The 17,787-nt window shown below is 49.5% G+C and overlaps 1 protein-coding gene across 2 annotated transcripts; it reads left to right on the top strand.

Moving 5' to 3' along the window:
* The first annotated feature begins 1,585 nt into the window (after positions 1-1,585).
* ZSCAN12 (zinc finger and SCAN domain containing 12) lies at positions 1,586-16,926 on the top strand. 2 transcript variants are annotated; one of them, XR_014312030.1, is made up of 5 exons: positions 1,586-2,682; positions 5,823-5,970; positions 7,450-8,575; positions 15,020-15,232; positions 16,794-16,926. XR_014312030.1 is itself a non-coding variant. In XM_082731587.1 (4 exons), the coding sequence occupies exons 1-4, from the start codon at positions 2,275-2,277 to the stop codon at positions 15,147-15,149; spliced, it is 1,812 nt and encodes a 603-aa protein (XP_082587713.1). In that variant the 5' UTR covers positions 1,586-2,274; the 3' UTR covers positions 15,150-16,188. The 2 variants fall into 2 exon arrangements, 1 of the variants encoding a protein (XP_082587713.1); XM_082731587.1 differs by lacking the exon at positions 16,794-16,926 and having other exon boundaries at positions 15,020-16,188.
* Positions 16,927-17,787: the final 861 nt, after the last annotated feature.

Below are 17,787 nucleotides of genomic sequence, written 5' to 3'. Positions count from 1 at the left end.
GTCCTCAACACCATTTTCTGGTTAGAAGTCAAGAAATCAATTACAAATTTAAAATTCCTTGTCTACTGTACCATTTAATTTAAGGAAATTTAGTATCTTCAGGGACTAGCGTAACCAAATTGTTATAGCAACATATATTGATGCATAAAAAGTTACCCCAAAATGAAGGCTTAGAATAACCATCCCATGATGTTTTCTGCCAGGAATCTGGGGAGGACTCAGCTAAAAGGTTCTTCCATTCCATATGGCATCTTCTGGATTTGCCTAGAAAATCCCAAGACAGCTGCCCTGCCATGCCCAGTGCCTTGGCTAGAGGGGTGGGCTCAGGGCCTCCTTAGGTGATCTTCCCAGCAGGGCAGTCAGCCTGTTTCTGTGATGGCTCAGGGCTCCAAGAGCAGTTGTTCCAAAAAACAAAAAATGAAAGCTGCTGCTTTAAAGGCTCAGGCAGGAAAACTCAAACATCATCACTTTTGCTATATTTTATCAGAGAAGTCATCAAATCCACTCAGACTCAAGGGGAAATGACATAGACCTGCACCTCGTAATGGGAAAAGTGCTAAAGAATTTGTAGTTGTCTTTAATTTTCCAAAACACCCTTGTCCACCCAGATTTAAAGCTTGGGGCATACATAAAGTTCTTTTTGGATTTTCTTTTCCTAAATAATCGTTCATTTTTTTTTTCCTCCTTTCTTGCTTCCTTTTCAACCTCCCTAAGTACACCCAACATTATTATAAGCTAATGAAGTGTATATATAGGTTTATTTTTTATACACAAAGTAACAGTGATCTGACATTACAGTTTCACCATGTGTTTCTTGAGTCCTGGATTTCAAAGTCTTTTTTTTTTTTCCTCTTGATTTTAGAAGTACTTAGAAGGTTTATCAAAATATCACAAGAAAAAAAAATATCACGAGAAACAATCTTTTTCAAAATGTTGGAGTTACCTGGCGTATAAAATGGCCAAGTGTTATCAATGCGCTTGGACAAAAAGAATGAGAACGGAGCTTTCCAGAGATCCGTGTTTACTTCGCCGTCTGTTCCGTACCCGGCACCCCCGAGTCCCCCGTGCAGACGGGGCATGCCGTTCCGGGGCCTCCCCCGTGTCTCGCGTGCTCTGCTCCGAGGCTCTTTTCTGTGGCTGCCTCATGGCTGCACGTGACCGAGGCGGACTGCTTCCCCTCGGCCCGTTTCTCTGGCGCCGGCGGGCTCCTCCCGCAGCCTTCCGCAGGGAGCCGCGCGTCCTGGGGCCCCATTACCCGCAGACGTTTCGGGAAGGAAAGCTACCGGCCAGTGTGTCCCCGAGCAGAGATGCAAGACCCCCAACAAAACACCGGCACGTTGACGCTGATCACTTGTAAAGACAGGTACAGGACAAAGTGGCACCTACGGCAGGTGTTGCCAGGCCCCGCCCACAGCGGGGGGGGGCAGGCAGGAGCTGGGGTCGAGACCTACCGCCCCCGCCAGCTCGCAGTCTAACTTCCGCCGCAGTGCCCGCCCCCTCCCGGCGGCGGCGGAAGTGCGCGCCCGCGGACCCGCCTAACTCTCGCGACCTAGCGTAGCCGCGCGGGAACTGCCGGCCGCGCTCGCCCCTCCCTGCGGCGGCGGCGGAAGTGCGCGCGCGCCCAGCCCGCTCGCTTCCGGCCTTTGTGGGGCGCTGTCGGCGGCGCAGGCTGTGGGCGGTCTGCGGGCCGCGGCCTTCCGTGCCTCCGGAGGGACCCTTGTGCAGTGCCGCGGGCAGCGGGGGAGCGAGCGTGCGGCGCTGTGCGCTTGGAGAGCCGCGGGGCGCGGCGGGTCTGCCGCGGGGGGAGGGGCGGAGACTGCGCGCGACCCCGGGGCCCGTCGGGACGCCGCTGACGGCAGCGAGTCCCCCGGACGTGCGGCCACTGCCGGAGGCGCCGGAGCCAGGGTGTCCCGACGCCGCGAGACGGTCCGTTTGCTCCAGGTGTTGGTGGACTCCCGTTGCCCTTCGCTCTGGGACTCCATGCGGGGTTCCTGCCGGGCCGCGCTCTTGGTTCGTAGACGCCTCAGGCCGCGTCGTACGGTTCGCTCCGTCTCGGCAGCCTGGTCTGTTCTTCAGTCTTGTAAGCGGAGCATTTCCCGGAGTAGCGTGAATTCGCCTGGAGGCGGCTTGCACTGCACGGAAGTCAAGTTAGCATTTGCAGGTCTTGCCTGCGGTGTAGCCTGTGTTGGAAGGGGCGGCCTCGGCCTCAGGCCCACGCAGGGCGATCTCAACGGGGAATCTTGCTGGCAGCACTGGTAAAGCTCTTGCGCAGCTATGATGGCATCTGCTTGGGCGCTCCAGGCCCACGAGGACCAGGATGACCTTCTGGAAGTAAAGATTGAGGAGGAGGAGAAGGACACCCCTAGACAGCCTCAGATCCTGCGGAAGAACAACACCCACAGCAGGGAGGTCTTCCGACAGTCCTTCCGGCAGTTCTGCTACCAGGAGACCCCGGGGCCCCGCGAGGCGCTGAGCCGGCTGCGGGAGCTCTGCCGCCAGTGGCTGCGGCCCGAGACGCACAGCAAGGAGCAGATCGTGGAGCTGCTGGTGCTGGAGCAGTTCCTGACCATCCTGCCCGAGGAGCTGCAGGCCTGGGTGCGGGAGCAGCAGCCGGAGAGCGGGGAGCAGGCGGTGGCGGCGCTGGAGGACCTGGAGCGGGAGCTGGACGAGCCGGGAGAACAGGTGAGAAAAAGAGAGGTTTTGTGATTGAGAAAAAATGAATTATGGATTCCTAGGCCCGTGTGTTCTTGACACATGGGTGTATCGGGCCTTAGCCTCATGGAAACTTGATTAATGTAGTCCTGACTTATTTATAGCTTCTCTGGGGACGGATCATGTACTTCTGTACTAGGCCTACAGAGTTCTGTTTGATGAAATGCAGCTCAAAAACATCTAAGAGCAAATGTTAGGTCATGGTAAGGGAGTGGGCAGCAGTGTCTTCAAAGGGGCCTCGCTCTCTTGCACAGCAGTGTGTCCACTGCCCTTTCTCCATTAAAGGATTAAACGAAGGAGAAATCAAAGTCACCACCTTGGAGGAGTGGGAGGTATGAGCAGAGTGGAAGGTTAGGAGGGAGGGGCCGGGCAGGGGTGGGAGTTACTGGGAGTAGTAGAAAGCTCAGGGTGGGTGGGACAGGTGAGTTGTGAATAGGGATTGAAAACAGAGTCCAGGACCTTGAATACCACCCCTGGAATTTAGATTTTATTCTGTAGGACACAAGCTTCTAACGCTTTCTCTTTGAGTCTAAATGAGCTTCTCTAACCCGAGGATGTAACCAAAGTATGTAGGATCTTGTTCTGTTCTGTTTTGTTTCAATACTGATACTGGTTCTCAACCAGTGGCAGTTTTGTGCCCTAGAGGCATCGGGCAATGTCTTGGGACATTTTTGGTTGTCAGATGGGGCAAGGTGCTACCAACATCTAGTGGCTGATGGGCCAGGGACATTACCCGTATAGGACAGCATCATACAACAGAGAATGATCTGACCCAGCTGGTCAGTAGAGGCAGGGCTGGGAAGTCTTGGTAGGGAGGCTATAAAGTGGAGAAACAAGAAGGGTGCCCAGCACTGGGGGCATGAAACACTGGAGGGGAGGAACCTGTGGCAGAAAGACACGAGTTTCAAAGAGAGTTGTGACAGTGAGACTTCAAAGGATGAAGCATGTCTTAGGTAAGTATTCATTGGAAATGATGACAGATGAGTGGATGAAAAAGGAAGGATGAAGGGAAAACTCTGCAGGGAGCGATCTCTTCCAGGCTGAGCACTGGGGACTTCCGGCTTGAGAGACTGGCGGGATCCAGGTGCTCCTAACAGAGTTCAAGGGGTTAGGGGAAGGTGGATTGGGGAAAGCTCATTTGTTGAGGAGACATTTACTAATGTGGGTTTTTGTACCAGGCACCATTCTGGGCACTGGAAACATAGCCATGAACAAAGCGCAGAAGCTGCTGTTGTCTCCCAGCTGGAGTCTAGTCTAATAAGGAGGCAGACAATAAACGTGGTGCTGAGTCACCGGAGAGTTGAACAGAAGAGAGGTTTAACCTGACCTAAATTGTAAAAATAATCACTCCAGCCACTCTGTTGGAAGAGTTGTACATGGTGCTTGGGGGGGGGGGGTTACGGGAGGCCAAGAGGTCAAATGCAGAAGCAGGGAGACAGGCTCAGCACCAGTCCAGGAAACAGGTGCTGGTGGCTTGGACTAGGGCAGTAGCTGTGGAAGTGGTGAGATGCAGTTGGATCCTGCCTGTTCCGGAGGTGGCACTTGACATGATTTGTTTTTCTGTAGGACGTGGGATATGAAAGTTCAGGGTTCAGCTAGGGTTTTTGTTCTGAACATTATGACTCATAGATTCATCATTCACAAAGATGGTAAAGGCTGGGAGAGAGGAAGGTTTTGGGTCAGACAGGGATTAAGGGTTACTAGGTTTTTGGATGTGTGTCGATTTTGAGATTCCTAGTAGAATCCACCTGGAAAAGTTGAGCAAGCCACTGAGTATAACAAGCTGGGATTCGATGCAGGGATCCGCGCTAGAGATGCAGAACTGGAACTGGTCAGGTTATGGATGATATTTAAGGCTTTGAGATAAAAGGGGGTCATCAGGGCAGTGGAAATGGAGGAGTGGCCGAGGAGACAGGAAGAGAACCGAAATAAAGAAGGGATTCTCGAGTGCAGGCAGAAGTAATGTGGTTTAAACGCGTTGAGTTTGTGCTTTCCCCTGATTAAAAAAACAGAACAAAATGAAACATGTTGAGTTTGTTTTGCAAGCCAACCCCTTCCCTCAAAGCATGCTGGGGGCAGCTAACAAAATTTAAACTCGATTTCTGAGCCTTGCCAGAGATCCACAGATGGAAGACACAGACCACTGTACTGGCTTTTTTCTCCCTCCACATTTGAAGTTGAAACATCTTTTTCTGTCCATCTCAGCATCCTTCTGATTTTGGCTCTTATTCTGGGGGCAGAGGTTGCACAATGAAACTGTCAGAATAGAGGCAGTGTGGGGTGATTTCTTATTTACAGAGTGTAGCCACTGTAGAGGACTGGGGAGCAGTTCGAGGGCCTACTGTGGCAATGCCCCCTGCAGTGTGCTTTGTGTACATGGTGCCATGTAGTCGAGGTAACCAGCCCCCGCTCCCAGAGTTCCTGAACTAAGACACAGACTTAGGAACAAGAGTGGTCCCAGATCCCAGCATTTCACACCCTGCTGGGGAGACGCGGTATTTTCAAATACAAGGGGAGTGATTCCCTGCAGGCACAGAACCTACAGGATGGCTTAAACTGCTAAATAAATGAGTTGGTGGCCAGAGCAGGGGTCGGGTGCAGTAAGGGGTGGGATTGAAGGCAAGAGTGGAGACCTACGCACCTTGAAGAGAACAGGCTTCTTCCTTTAAGTGGAAGGGAAGAAGTGGGGGGTACGGGGAGTGATGAAATGAATGGTGGGTGGCCTCTCATGTGACCATGACCTTGGGCAAGGAGAAAATAAGGTCCTGTCCTGGAAGGAGGTGGAGTGGGGCCTGGGGAAGGGTGGCTGTAGGGAACAGCTTCCGGAGCCTACGGCGAAGAGATTTCTCCTCCGTCCTGCACCCTCTGTCACTCCTTCGTTTCCTTCTGCCTTTCTCCAGGCATCAACAGTGAAGGTGACACAACCAGCAGCGTTTAGCTGTGAAGAACAGGAGCAGGGAAGGTTTCCCAGAGGAGGCGCCGTGGGGAGGGTTACGGCAGGCTGGTGTCTGGGGGAAAGTTGAGGTGTCAGAGAGCTGGACGTCACCGCCGGGGATCCTGTACTCTTATTTGCTGTTCACAGACTGTGTGAGCTGTTTATCTTGCCGCAGGTCTCAGTCCACACCGAGGAACAAGGCCAGCCCTTGGAGGAGACGGCCCCTCTGGGAACAGAACAGGAGCCCGGTGTGTCCCTCCCACCCCTGATGGCACAGCCCAAGTGTGAGTCTCCAGAACCTGAAGCCCCACTGGAGGAGCCAGGTAGGGCAGACAGAGCCGTCTGGGGGGGAGGGGAGGACGGGCCAGCAGGCCGCCCTAGTACTCCGCACTGTTCCTGATGGTCAGAGTCACGAAGTCTCTCGTGCACACTCTCGGCCACTTCAGTTTCTCGCTCTTCAGGTGTTCTCTTTATATTTAAATATTTTTCGAATTCTTGCACTGTTTTATTTGAGATCACTTAATTTAGTCTTTCTGGTAGTTGTTTTCCATGGTATTGGTCTTGCTCTTTCTAGCCTTTACGCTGTCAGACGGTGCTACTGTCTTCACTCTGGCTGTTTCCTTCCTTCATAAACAAGCCTCTGCCCCATGATGACCGCATTTTTCAGATGGTTCAGGAAAAAGTGTATATTTGTGTACGCTTACAAAGAGAGGAACAATAAAGCAGACGTGGCAGAATATTAAAAGTTGATGAATGGATGAAAGACTCCATAACTTCCTTATCTCTACTTCATTTATATTTATTCTTTTCCTTTTTTTTCTTTTTTAAAGGTTTTATTTATTTATTTGACAGAGAGAGAGAGACAGCGAGAGAGAGAACACAAGCAGGGGGAGTGGGAGAGGGAGAAGCAGCTTCCCATGGAGCAGAGCCCGATTTGGGGCTTCATCCCATGACCTTGAGATCATGACTTGAGCCAAAGGCAGATGCTTAATGACTGAGCCACCCAGGCACCCCTATATTCTTTTCCATTTAGTTTTTTAAAGTAGGTAAAAGTTCATCTAGTTCAAAGACAAAAATTTTAAATTATTTAGTGAAAAGTTTTCATTCCACTTCATTTCCTCGGCCGTCTGGTCTTCCAGCCCTGAAATAGGTTGTCCGTGTATTAAGTTCTTATGTGTCCTTCCCTAGAGATCTATATGTTTTCATATTCAAACAGATACCTTTTCTTCTCTTTATCACTAAGATTGTAAAAGCTTGCATTTTTTATTTCTTAACAGCAACTTAGTAATAAAATGTTTGGATGAACCACACAGTTAACTTACCCACCCCCCTAAGTTGTCCCCAGTGTTTTATTCTAACACATGGTGTGTGGTGCACTGCAGGATAAATTCCTGTTTGTGGAATTACTAAGCCAAAGGTTTGTCATTGTGATGGATGCTGTCAGATGCTCTGTCAGGCCTGGGTCAGTTTACACCCACCGGCAACGTGGGACATTCATGAACGTGGCAGGATGATGGGTGAAAAGTTTATCTCCGTATTGTTTGAATTTGCTTTTCCCTTATTTTGAGGTGGGGCATCTTACATTTAAGAACTACTGTATTAATTTTTCTGGAGACAATTTTTCCTTTGCCCAGTTTCTATTGGGTTACTGGTCTTTTCCATAACAATTTTTGGAGTTTTACGTATTATGTCCGTCCTGTGTTCTTAGGCCATTTCATGGTCCTGCAGAAACTCTGGGTTCTTAGTGTTTTTCACCGACGAATCTTATGTTGGACACTCGTTGACTCGGTGATCCATTGCAGTTTCAGGTGTTGAGACTGGGAACGAGTACGGGAATTTAAAGCAAGAAATTTCTGAAGAAATGGAACCACATGAGAACATGTCTGCATTTAAACGTGAAGTGTTCTGGCCTGCTCAGTGCAGAGAAGCTGACGATCCTGAGGCAAAACCAGAAGAGTCTTCTGGACACTCCAGGGAAGGTGAACAACCTACAGGTGAAGAAAACCGAGTCCTTCTGGATGAACAGCAGAGGTTCTGTCCGGGAGGAAAACCTCATGAGTGCGAGGAGTGTGGGAAAGCCTTCAGTCAGCACTCGCGCCTTGTAGAACATCAGAGGGTCCATACTGGAGACAGGCCTTACAAGTGCGAGGAATGTGGAAAAACATTCCGTGGGAGAACTGTGCTTATCCGGCACAAAATAATCCACACTGGAGAGAAACCGTATAAGTGTAATGAGTGTGACAAAGCCTTTGGCCGGTGGTCAGCTCTTAACCAGCATCAGAGACTTCACACAGGAGAGAAGCACTACCACTGTAATGAGTGCGGCAAAGCCTTCAGCCAGAAAGCAGGCCTCTTTCACCATCTCAAGATCCACACGAGAGACAAACCGTACCATTGTACTCAGTGTAATAAGAGTTTCAGTCGGCGTTCGATACTTACTCAGCATCAAGGAGTTCACACTGGGGCGAAGCCCTATGAGTGCAGCGAGTGTGGAAAAGCCTTTGTGTATAACTCATCCCTGGTTTCCCACCAGGAGATCCACCACAAAGAAAAGTGCCATCAGTGTAAGGAATGTGGGAAATCCTTCAGCCAGAGTGGCCTTGTTCAGCACCAGCGGATCCACACTGGAGAAAAACCTTACAAGTGTGATGTATGTGGAAAAGCCTTTATTCAGAGGACGAGTCTTGTAGAACATCAGCGAATTCACACTGGGGAGAGACCTTATAAATGTGATGAGTGTGGGAAGGCTTTCACGCAAAGATCCGTCCTCACGGAACATCAGAGAATCCACACTGGAGAGAGGCCCTACAAGTGCGACGAGTGTGGGAACGCCTTCCGAGGAATCACCAGCCTCATCCAGCACCAGAGAATCCACACTGGGGAGAAACCCTACCAATGTGATGAATGTGGCAAAGCCTTCAGACAGAGGTCAGATCTTAGTAAACACCAGAGAACCCATGCTAGAGGTGGTCCTTGTACAGGTAAAGAGTGTGGGGAGTCGTTCAGGCAGACCTCAGCTCTTACTCAACATCAGACTACCCACAGAGGAGAAAAACCTGTTCCTGTATGATGACTGCAGGGCGGCTGTGTCCCAGAGTGCAGGCTTTGAAATCGTTTAGGGCAAAACGCCAGTCACTGTTGCTATAAGGAAGCCTCAGGTATTGATAAAGGATCCCCTGGGTGCCGCCCATTTTGTCAGGTGCTGTGGAGATCAAGAAGCAGAACACCACATTCCTCTTCTCCGAAGTTGACGGTTTAGTTGGGGATAGCTAAGATCTGCATGTGAGGTTAGATGAGATCGCAGCAGGACAGGAGAAATGACACAGGTCCTGTGTCTTGGAAGTGGCTTGTGGCACACAGTAAATGCTGTCCATCCGAGAGGACGGACTGCTGGTGCCTTGGGGGGTCAGGAAAGATCTTACTGACGCTAAGGATTGGATGGGCAGAATTGGAGGGCAAAATGGAAAGCATTTAGGGTGAAGGAAATATAGGCAGAGGCAAGAGCGCTCATGATTTGGAAGCACGCGAGTCGACCTGAGGTACGGGGTCTGTTCAGTTGGGCAGTTGTTGGCGGTACGTTGGCAACGGAACTTGGGGACAGACTGGGAGGGTAAGAAAAGTATCTCTAAAATTATTGGCCATTGGAAAGGTGAGGACACTCTTGCGTGCAGAGACGGTGATGTAGCTACAGTGTCACAAGGGAAAGCCCAGCCACTGAAGTGTAGGTCTCTGACCTCAAGTCCTGTCCGTTGCTCTAGGGATCTCTCCACTTCACTGAGGAGAACGCCCGAGTCCCACTCACAGACCTTCTGCCTCACTGCATTGAATCCCAGCTGCCTTCATGGTTGCCTGTGGAGCGTGGACATGGGAACACTTGCCCGTAAGCAGGCACCGCTGCTGGTTCAGAGCATAATGGAAGCCGTACAGCGGACAGGTGCCAGCAGGACCATAGAGAGCACAGGGAACCTGACCACCATCCCGCTGTAAGGGCGTCAAAATAGGAGACTGACCTACATTCGAAGGCTCCTGGGGTCGTCTGAGCACAAGGCTTCGCGTTTAGTTAGGGAGGGCACTAGGGTTCTCTTTGCCTCTAACCTCTCTTTCCCCCAGTTACGTAGTTCTCGTGTTCTCAATTCCCTAACAACTGCTCTGCAGAACTGGTTTACAATTTCTTGGTTTGCATACCTCCTTGAGCATATCAAAGAGCCAAAGTTAGTGACTGTCTCTTGGGACTCGTGAGAACAGATGAGCCGATGACTGGTTGGCTCTGCTCCTGTTCTACTGGGTGAGCAATTCAGTCCCGGACGACGGCCTGTGGCCATTACTGGGGGTAGCCGGCAGCCACAGAGAGGCGCACGTGGCTCCTGGTCTGTTTGTCTTCTTTACAGAGGATTTTTGACCTTCACTGAGCTGTCCTTTGATTTCCTTCCCTTGCTACCTTGGCATGGCCGACTCTGCAGCTTCTGAGATTAACCCCTCACCCTACACAACTCCAGGGTCCTCTCACCCCTCACCTCTAGCGGCTGAGTGGTCTGAAGTGGTGAGGAAAGGGGGAGGGGAGAAACGGATAATGACCCTCCTTTAAGCACTCCTAACTGCTGTTGTACCTAGCCCCGAGCCTCCATCCCATCTCCTCCCGGCTCCTGTAATGCACTCTGCCACCTTTCCCCACGGCCCCCGTCTCTGGCCTCTCCGTCTGTCGCCCTGTCCAGAGAACACAAGAGTATTATCACTGGTTTGGAACCAGAAGAGTCCCTGGAGAAATACTTGTGATGTCCCTTCTGAGCTGTAAGTGTGAGCACGTTTTCCCATAAAAATAACAATGGTGTTAGTACCATAACGGGCATATTATGACATGTGTCAGATTTGCTTTGGGATTGGAATTTACGTGACCATGGGAGAACATTCTGAGTTCACAACAGAGCAAAGCCCGTGAACATTTGAAAACTCAGTCACAAGTTGAGGACTTCTTATTTAGGTGTTTTTTCCTAAGACCAGCCTGGGAGCTGCGCACATGAGACACTGAGGCAGCTGGGGTTGGGAACTAACGCTTTTTTACATCCAGGAAACAGTTTGTTGCCCCGAGTGAGCCTGAGAGCTCCGAGCTGTGTGTGTTCCTGTTCCCTTTCCCAGCTCGGCCTGCCTTGCATCTCTCACTCCCGCACGCTCCTCGGTGTTTAGTGACGAGAACCTGTATGAGCATGTCTCGTCACCGGATTGGACTTCAGACATGGTGGCCAAACTGACGTCACTCCTAGGAGTCCCTTTGAGCGTTTCGAAGCCTACTGCTCATGGGAACAGGGTTCTTTTTTATTTTTTTATTTTTAAAAGATTTTATTTATTTGACAGAGATCACAAGTAGGCAGAGAGGCAGGCGGTGTGGGGGGGAAGCAGGTTCCCCACTAAACAGAGACCCTGGCGTGGGGCTCGATCCCAGGACCCTGAGATCATGACCTGAGCCGAAGGCAGAGGCTTAACCCACTGAGCCACCCAGGCACCCCGTGATTCTTATTTTAACTTGGCTTTCTGTTCACAGTGCTCTTACTTACATCTTCTGCTTAACACGTTCTCAGCGCAGACGCATTCGTCCATTTGCCTCTAACGCCTTTAGTTGCCTAATACAAAGGAGCCATAGACAGAGACCCAGAACATCGGGTTATGCCTGTTACCTAGCATGCAGTTCATAACTCATAAAGGTGGGTGGGGGTTTTGTTCTGGTTGTTCCTTGTACTTAAATATCGTTGCAGTACCAAGAAGGGGTGGGGTGGCGTGGCATTTCCAGGTAGACATCAAAGGGGTCAAACTATCCAGGATTAGGGGGAAACAGTGTAACTGCAGCCGAATTGGCAACATGGAAGTAGAAGGCCCCGGGGGGGCAAGTGGAGGACAGGACAGGTCAGACACAGAATGGGAGAGTGTGGCGAACAGAGAATGACGAAGTGATGAAACCCAGAGTGCGTCTTTATGGATAAAAGGTAGATACTGTCTAACAGGGACAGGATCTAGGAAATCAGGGTCCTCTGAAGCAGCTAACCTTTGTGGATTTTGAAACCATCAGCAATAACAGGCAGTAGGCTAGAAAGGAAAAATGTGAAATGGAAGCAAGTCCAAGGTAGAAAGGATGTCAGTCAAGGGTAGTGACTCAACCAGGTTGAGGCACTGGTGTAACACTCGAATCACAAAGCAGTTACTTAGAAATAATATTAAGGATGAGAGTGAGATTGAGCTGCTTTTCTCATTGATTCAAGGTGAACAAGATACTGAGTGTTTAAGACAAAAAGCTGGAGAGGTTGGGGGAGAATCCAATTCCTTAAAGCAATAAAAAGTGAAGGGGGCTTTGAATGAAGAGTAACCTGACAAACGGGTTGCAGGGGGTATAACGGACTGCAAAGGGAAGAAAGCCAGCCCCCCTCCAGAACCCCCCAGGGGTATGAAGAGGTTGCTGAAATTTTCAGTGTGAGGTAAAGCTACTGAGGAAAGAGAATGGGATTGAGGAGGCTCTGAATTGAGAAATGTCAGTTGTGGGGTGAGGCCAGCAGTGGAGAGCAGGTTCACACTACTGTGCTCTGAACAGAAGTAGCCTCTTGTTATCTATCTCCCCTAGATTATTTATTACAGAGTTCTCACACTCAAAGCCCTTATTGGCCATCTTTGGGAGTCGAGAATAAAATTTATTAAAAATATGTAACATATACAGTTTACTAAGGGCTAGGCCTTACTAGGTGCTTTATTTTATTTTTAGCATTGAAGCTGCGTGAGGTCACAAAGTTAGTATACGGTGGGGCCCAGCTTTGAACCCAAGCAGCCCAATTCTAGAGCCCACACTTCGTTTCAGTTAAAGGAGCCCTGTTGTTGCAGTGGTAATTGATGTCTGTATAACTTTTCTACTCCTGTCACTCTTTTTTAAAAGATACTTCAGAAACCCAAGAATCCTAGGTCCAAGCACCCAAGGTAATAATATCACCACCCTTTCTGCTCGCTAGGTTGCGGATGAGGTTTGGTCAGTGGAACGTGAGCCCTAATGCTTGTTGCTGACACAGGGAGGGTGTCCACAGGAGACATTCCACTAAAAATGGGCTCTTGATAGGAAAGGATCACCCTCCATTCTGACAGAATATGGGATTTGGGGCAGTCTTCAATAATACAGATCATAAAGATGTAGATTATAATGTCCCATTGTAGATCTATAGATCTGTATAGATCTATAATGCCCCATTATAGATCTGTCCAGTAACCGATATGAATCTATTCTTGATGAGGGTTTTATATTTGTAGCTAATACCATGGCTAGGATTAAAGGAAACATAATTATATAAAATAGTTCTTTCAGGTGCCTATCCTGACTGCACAGCCCAGAATTTATTTGGGCAACAAATTGTCCTATTCAGCTTAGGGATAATCATCTGATAACCTTTGGTTAAATATTCTCAACTTCCATCCTTTCACACTTAAAAGTTCTCATATTGTAATAGTTCTCATATCACAATCCCTCTAGCAGTTCTTTTTTTTTAAGATTTTATTCATTTATTTGACAGATCACAAGTAGGTAGGGCTGGGCTCCATCCCAGGACCCTGAGATCATGACTGGAGCGGAAGGCAGAGGTTCAACCCACTGAGCCACCCAGACACCCCTAGCAGTTCATTTTATTGGAATTTCTTTGGGTCTTCTCTCATGCCAAATGTTTTTGGGTGTAATTGGTAAGGAGTCCTTGCACATTTTTATATATGTATAGTATTTTATAGAGAGAGAATATATGTATGACTATATTCTATAAAAATGTGTTATACATAGGTTTTATTTTATACATATAATTTGATTTTGACAAAGCCATTCATGATAAGTAAACTCAGTTGAGTAGCTCCTTGGCTCACATTGTAAGACCATCCTGGAGAGCCAGCGGTTTTCCCTTGATTTTGTGGAAACTCCTCGCTCACACTACCAGGTCTGAAAGCCCATCGGTCAAGGCTCCCGGAGCTTTCGCCCAGCTCAGCTGAAGATGATCTTTGGGGGATACATGTTTTTTCCACGGATCATCTCAGCCCAGATAGACTGGTCCTGGGTATCCCCAGAAGGACCTCTAAGTGGCCGTTATTTGTCATCTGTGAATTACGGTTAGATCTTACTGATCCCTCTTGGGCTCTTTACGCGGACTTGACTTTTTGGTCTAGTGCCTCACTCGTGCCTACTCCAGTGATCTCATCATTTCACACCCTCTAAAAAACGTGAGTTTTCTGTAATCAAACAATTCGGGCGAGCGATTTACCCCATGGGGTCTCGGTTTCCCCACAGGGTAAGCGGTGACCGTAGCAGCCACCGACTGGGCGTTCCGTGGGGTAGATGGGCTGTCTACACCTAGCTTTGCGCTGGGGTGCAGCTCCGCGCGCGCCGCAGCCGCAGGTCACTGGCATCGCGTGCAGCGTCCCCAGGACCTTTGCGTGGGGCGCCTCCGGGGTCCGCGGGAACAGACCTCGCCCTCCCTCGGGGACAGACGTCGCCCCCAGCTTTATCTCGGCGCAGCCCAGGTTCGCGCTCTGTCCTGGGAGCCTGGGCCCCGCTCACCTGCGGGCGCCGCGGGAGGCTGTGCGGGGCGGGGACGCAGCCAGGCAACCACCGAGAGGAGAAAGCCTCCAGGTGCCTAGAGGAGACCGAACGGCGCGCGGCAGGGGCTGCGGCCGGCCCGGAAGCGCGAGCCCGCGGGACCCGGCGCGCACCTGGGCGGGGGCGGGGGCGGGGCGCGGCCTCCCTCCTGCGCCCCCGGCCTCGGCGGGGCGGGTGTGGGCGGGTGGGACCCGCGCTCCGGGAGTTGCCGCGGGAATCGGGGCGGCTTCCGAGGTGTGCGCTGTGTCGGGCGACCTGGGCTCTTGGGCAGAGGAGAGTCTGGGGTCCCGGTTTTGTGAACAGGAGATGGGGCAGGTCGGGGAGGTCTGCGTCTGACCTGCCTGCGGTGCGGGAGTCCGCGGCCACTTCCGGTGGGAGCAAGTGACTTTTCTCTGTACCGCGGAGTCCTCCAACCGTCATGGGCTTATAACCCACGCAAACGAGTCAAGGTGTAGAACTTGACGTAAAGATGAGCTGTTACCATTTTCTCATTCTGATGTTCCTTCCTCTACCGTCTCTTCGGGATTCTCTGAAGGTGAGAACCCAGGGGAGGAGGGTCCCGGTCTATCAAGTTTCATTAACAAACATTTAGGAAGTAAAAGACTTTAGCACACGGTGCGAATGAAGGATTTGCAAATTCCCTCCCACTTCCTTTATTTAGCTTCCTGACGAAGTTCCTTTTTCTTTCAGTGCCTTGTCTGGCTAGTGAGTTCCCGAGTCAAGGAGCTAAACAAAAATGAGAGTTTCTGATAACAGTGTTATTTGTGCCCCAGGAAGAAGACTAGCTACAAGGAAATCCTTCTGAAAAACCGGTGTGGACCTCAGGCTGGTGTGAATCTTCTCCTGAGTGCGCTCATTCCAGAATGGCGGTCCTCCTGCGGGAAGGTCCCTGATGGTGACTGATGGCAGACGGAGAGGGCCGTGCCTGGGACCACTGGCAAAGAAGTCGCATAGTCCTTCAGACTTTAAGTTGCTGCTATCAGGAGGTAGTTACCTGGGCCTCCCAGGGCTGTCAGAGAGCTTCGCCCACGGTTGCTGAGACCACCAAGTAGACCAAGGAGCAGGCGCTGAAGCCAGTCCTCACACCTCGCTGGGAAGCTGCAGATTCAGGCAGGGATAGTACCCAGAATGTGGAGAAGAGGTATCACTTAAGCTAGAAAAGTTGGAGACAGCTTGGAGGAAAACCGTCAGGTGGGAAGGGTTGGCATAATGACCTGAATGAAGACCTCAGGTCATAAGTCTTCTGGAATAGCAGAGAAAGCAGTAAAACCAAACTTGGGATCCACCACATGTCTTTGCAGCCCAAACCCAGCACCTCCCTCATGAGCTTTAATTCCCCTGGGTGTTCGTGTGCGCCTCTGGGAAGTTCTGTATTGGGTTGTTGTTTGGGCGACTTCAAATCCAGTTTTCCAAGACCTGCTTCATCCCGTTGCCTTTAGGGCCCAGGCTATAGAACAGCACAAGAAGTGCTTATAGCACAGATAGTGTGATGGAATCCAGGGTTTTAAGTGCAGCCTGTTAAGCCGCTGTCATAGTTTGAGCATTATCGCCTTTTGGAATGGAAAGCTGATGAGAAAAGGTATCTGCGAGACCCTTGAAAGGAAGCGCTTTAGAACTCTCAGTAACGTCCTTTCCCTTGAAGACTTGGCTCTACCCATCGCCTTCTCATTATTTGCCTGATTCTTGAGGTAGAAGCTCTCAGCCATATCTGTGAGGAGTTTTGTTTGGTTTACTTTGACCTGTTCAACTCCTTTAACTTCAAAGTGCAGCTTTCTTCCTATATTTTAGTCCTGACATTACTGAAAAAGTTATTTTCTCCATTTTAGTTTTTCCATTTCAAAACGGTGTGTATTTTGAAACTGTTCTAGCTGTTGCTTGAAGTTAACTGTTATCGTAGACCACTGTTCATTGATTGACTCAATAAATATTTACTTGTGGAGCATTTGCTTGTCTGTAGTAGTGGCCTAGGTACATATCAATCGGTATAAATGATCCTTTTTTCTTTTTTTAGATTTTACTTATTTATTTGACAGAGATCAGAAGCAGGCAGAGAGAGTGGGTAAAGTAGGCTCCCCACTGAGCAGAGAGCCTGATTCCTGGCTTGATCCCAGGACCCTGAGATCAGGACCTGAGCCGAAGGCAGAGGCTTAACCCACAAAGCCACCCAGGCGCCCCTAAATGATCCTTTTAACTTGCACTGGCAAATTAAAATTTCTCTTAATTTCATGATACTCCATTTTTCATCTCTGGATTCAAACTTATCTCCTCTTAACTTTTTTGATTATGCCTTCCTGATTCATTGTCTCATTTTGTGAGAAAATCCTGCATGTTTTTCCAAACTTTCCCCCGAGCTGTCTCTTCTTCCCTCAAACTGGAAACTTGCGTGCCTTTTTGGGCACTTGGCCAAATTGAGATGACAGTTCAGATGCACAGTAATGGCATGCACTTGAGGTAAAACTGGGTTTTATTTTTATCACTATTCTTCATCTTAAGTCTCACCTTAGCAGAGAGATGACCAACATCTGCATTTTTTGCATTTTTTTTTAGATGGTGTTACTGGGAATGAAAATAAAGACTTGTCTCCAACACAAAAAAATTATGAAGATGCTAAATCATGTGGTGGGGTCTCTGTAGAAATGCAGCACCTATGCAGTAAGCACAGGAAAAGTTTCAGTCACTGGTGAGTCCTTATTCAGCTTTAGGGAGTCCAGAGACCGAAGAAAATCTCTTTGAGAACAAGTTTGGAAAGGCTTTGGTTTAGAGTGGGTTCCTCTTTTCCCACCAGAGATCCACCACATGAAAGAGTGCTCAGTGTAAGGAATGTTGGAAAGCTTTCAGTTACCATGGCCTCATTGTACATCAGAGAATCACATGAACGAGAGACTGCAGAGATGTACTGACCACGAGGAAGCCTTCGTGCAGCACTGACACCTTACAGAACCTTATGTGGAGTACGGAGGAGCGCCTTTACCCACAAGTCAGGATGACTGTGCACCAGAGAATCCGCACAGGAGAGGAATCGTATAAACGTGATGAATGTGGAAATGCTTTGCATGGAATAACCGGCTGTATTCACGTTGGAGAGTTCACACCTCGGGAAACCCAGACAGTGCGATGAGTACAGACATGGTTGGACCTCGGTAAACGTACTTTAGTACTTGCATCGCTATCACGGACGTTCTTATAAACGAGAGGATCGTGGCAAGTTGAGTGGATGGAGACCAAGTCTCCACAACAGAATCTCCACAGTGCTGGGAAATTAAATAGTGTAAATGGGCAGGATTTGTGGGGAATGGGCATTCTTGATTGCCCAGTTTAGCCACTAAAAACACTGAATGAAGACCTCAGGTCAAGGAAAGGAAAGGCCAGCAGTTCTTCTTTCTGGAGGAGTCTATAGATGTAAGCACCCAGGACTTTTGAAATAAGTTGCTTCCGTGCACCCCAGGGCTTGTGATTCTGTCCCCTGGATGTCTGTGCATACATGTTTCCCCCAGGCCTGCTCTCATAGCTTTAATTCATTCAACAAGAGTAGATTATTGTC

This window comes from Mustela nivalis, assembly GCF_964662115.1.
Source record: "Mustela nivalis genome assembly, chromosome: 5".
NCBI lineage: Eukaryota > Metazoa > Chordata > Mammalia > Carnivora > Mustelidae > Mustela > Mustela nivalis.
The sequence above is the reverse complement of the archived record's forward strand: the minus strand, read 5'-3'. Positions and strand labels throughout refer to the sequence as shown.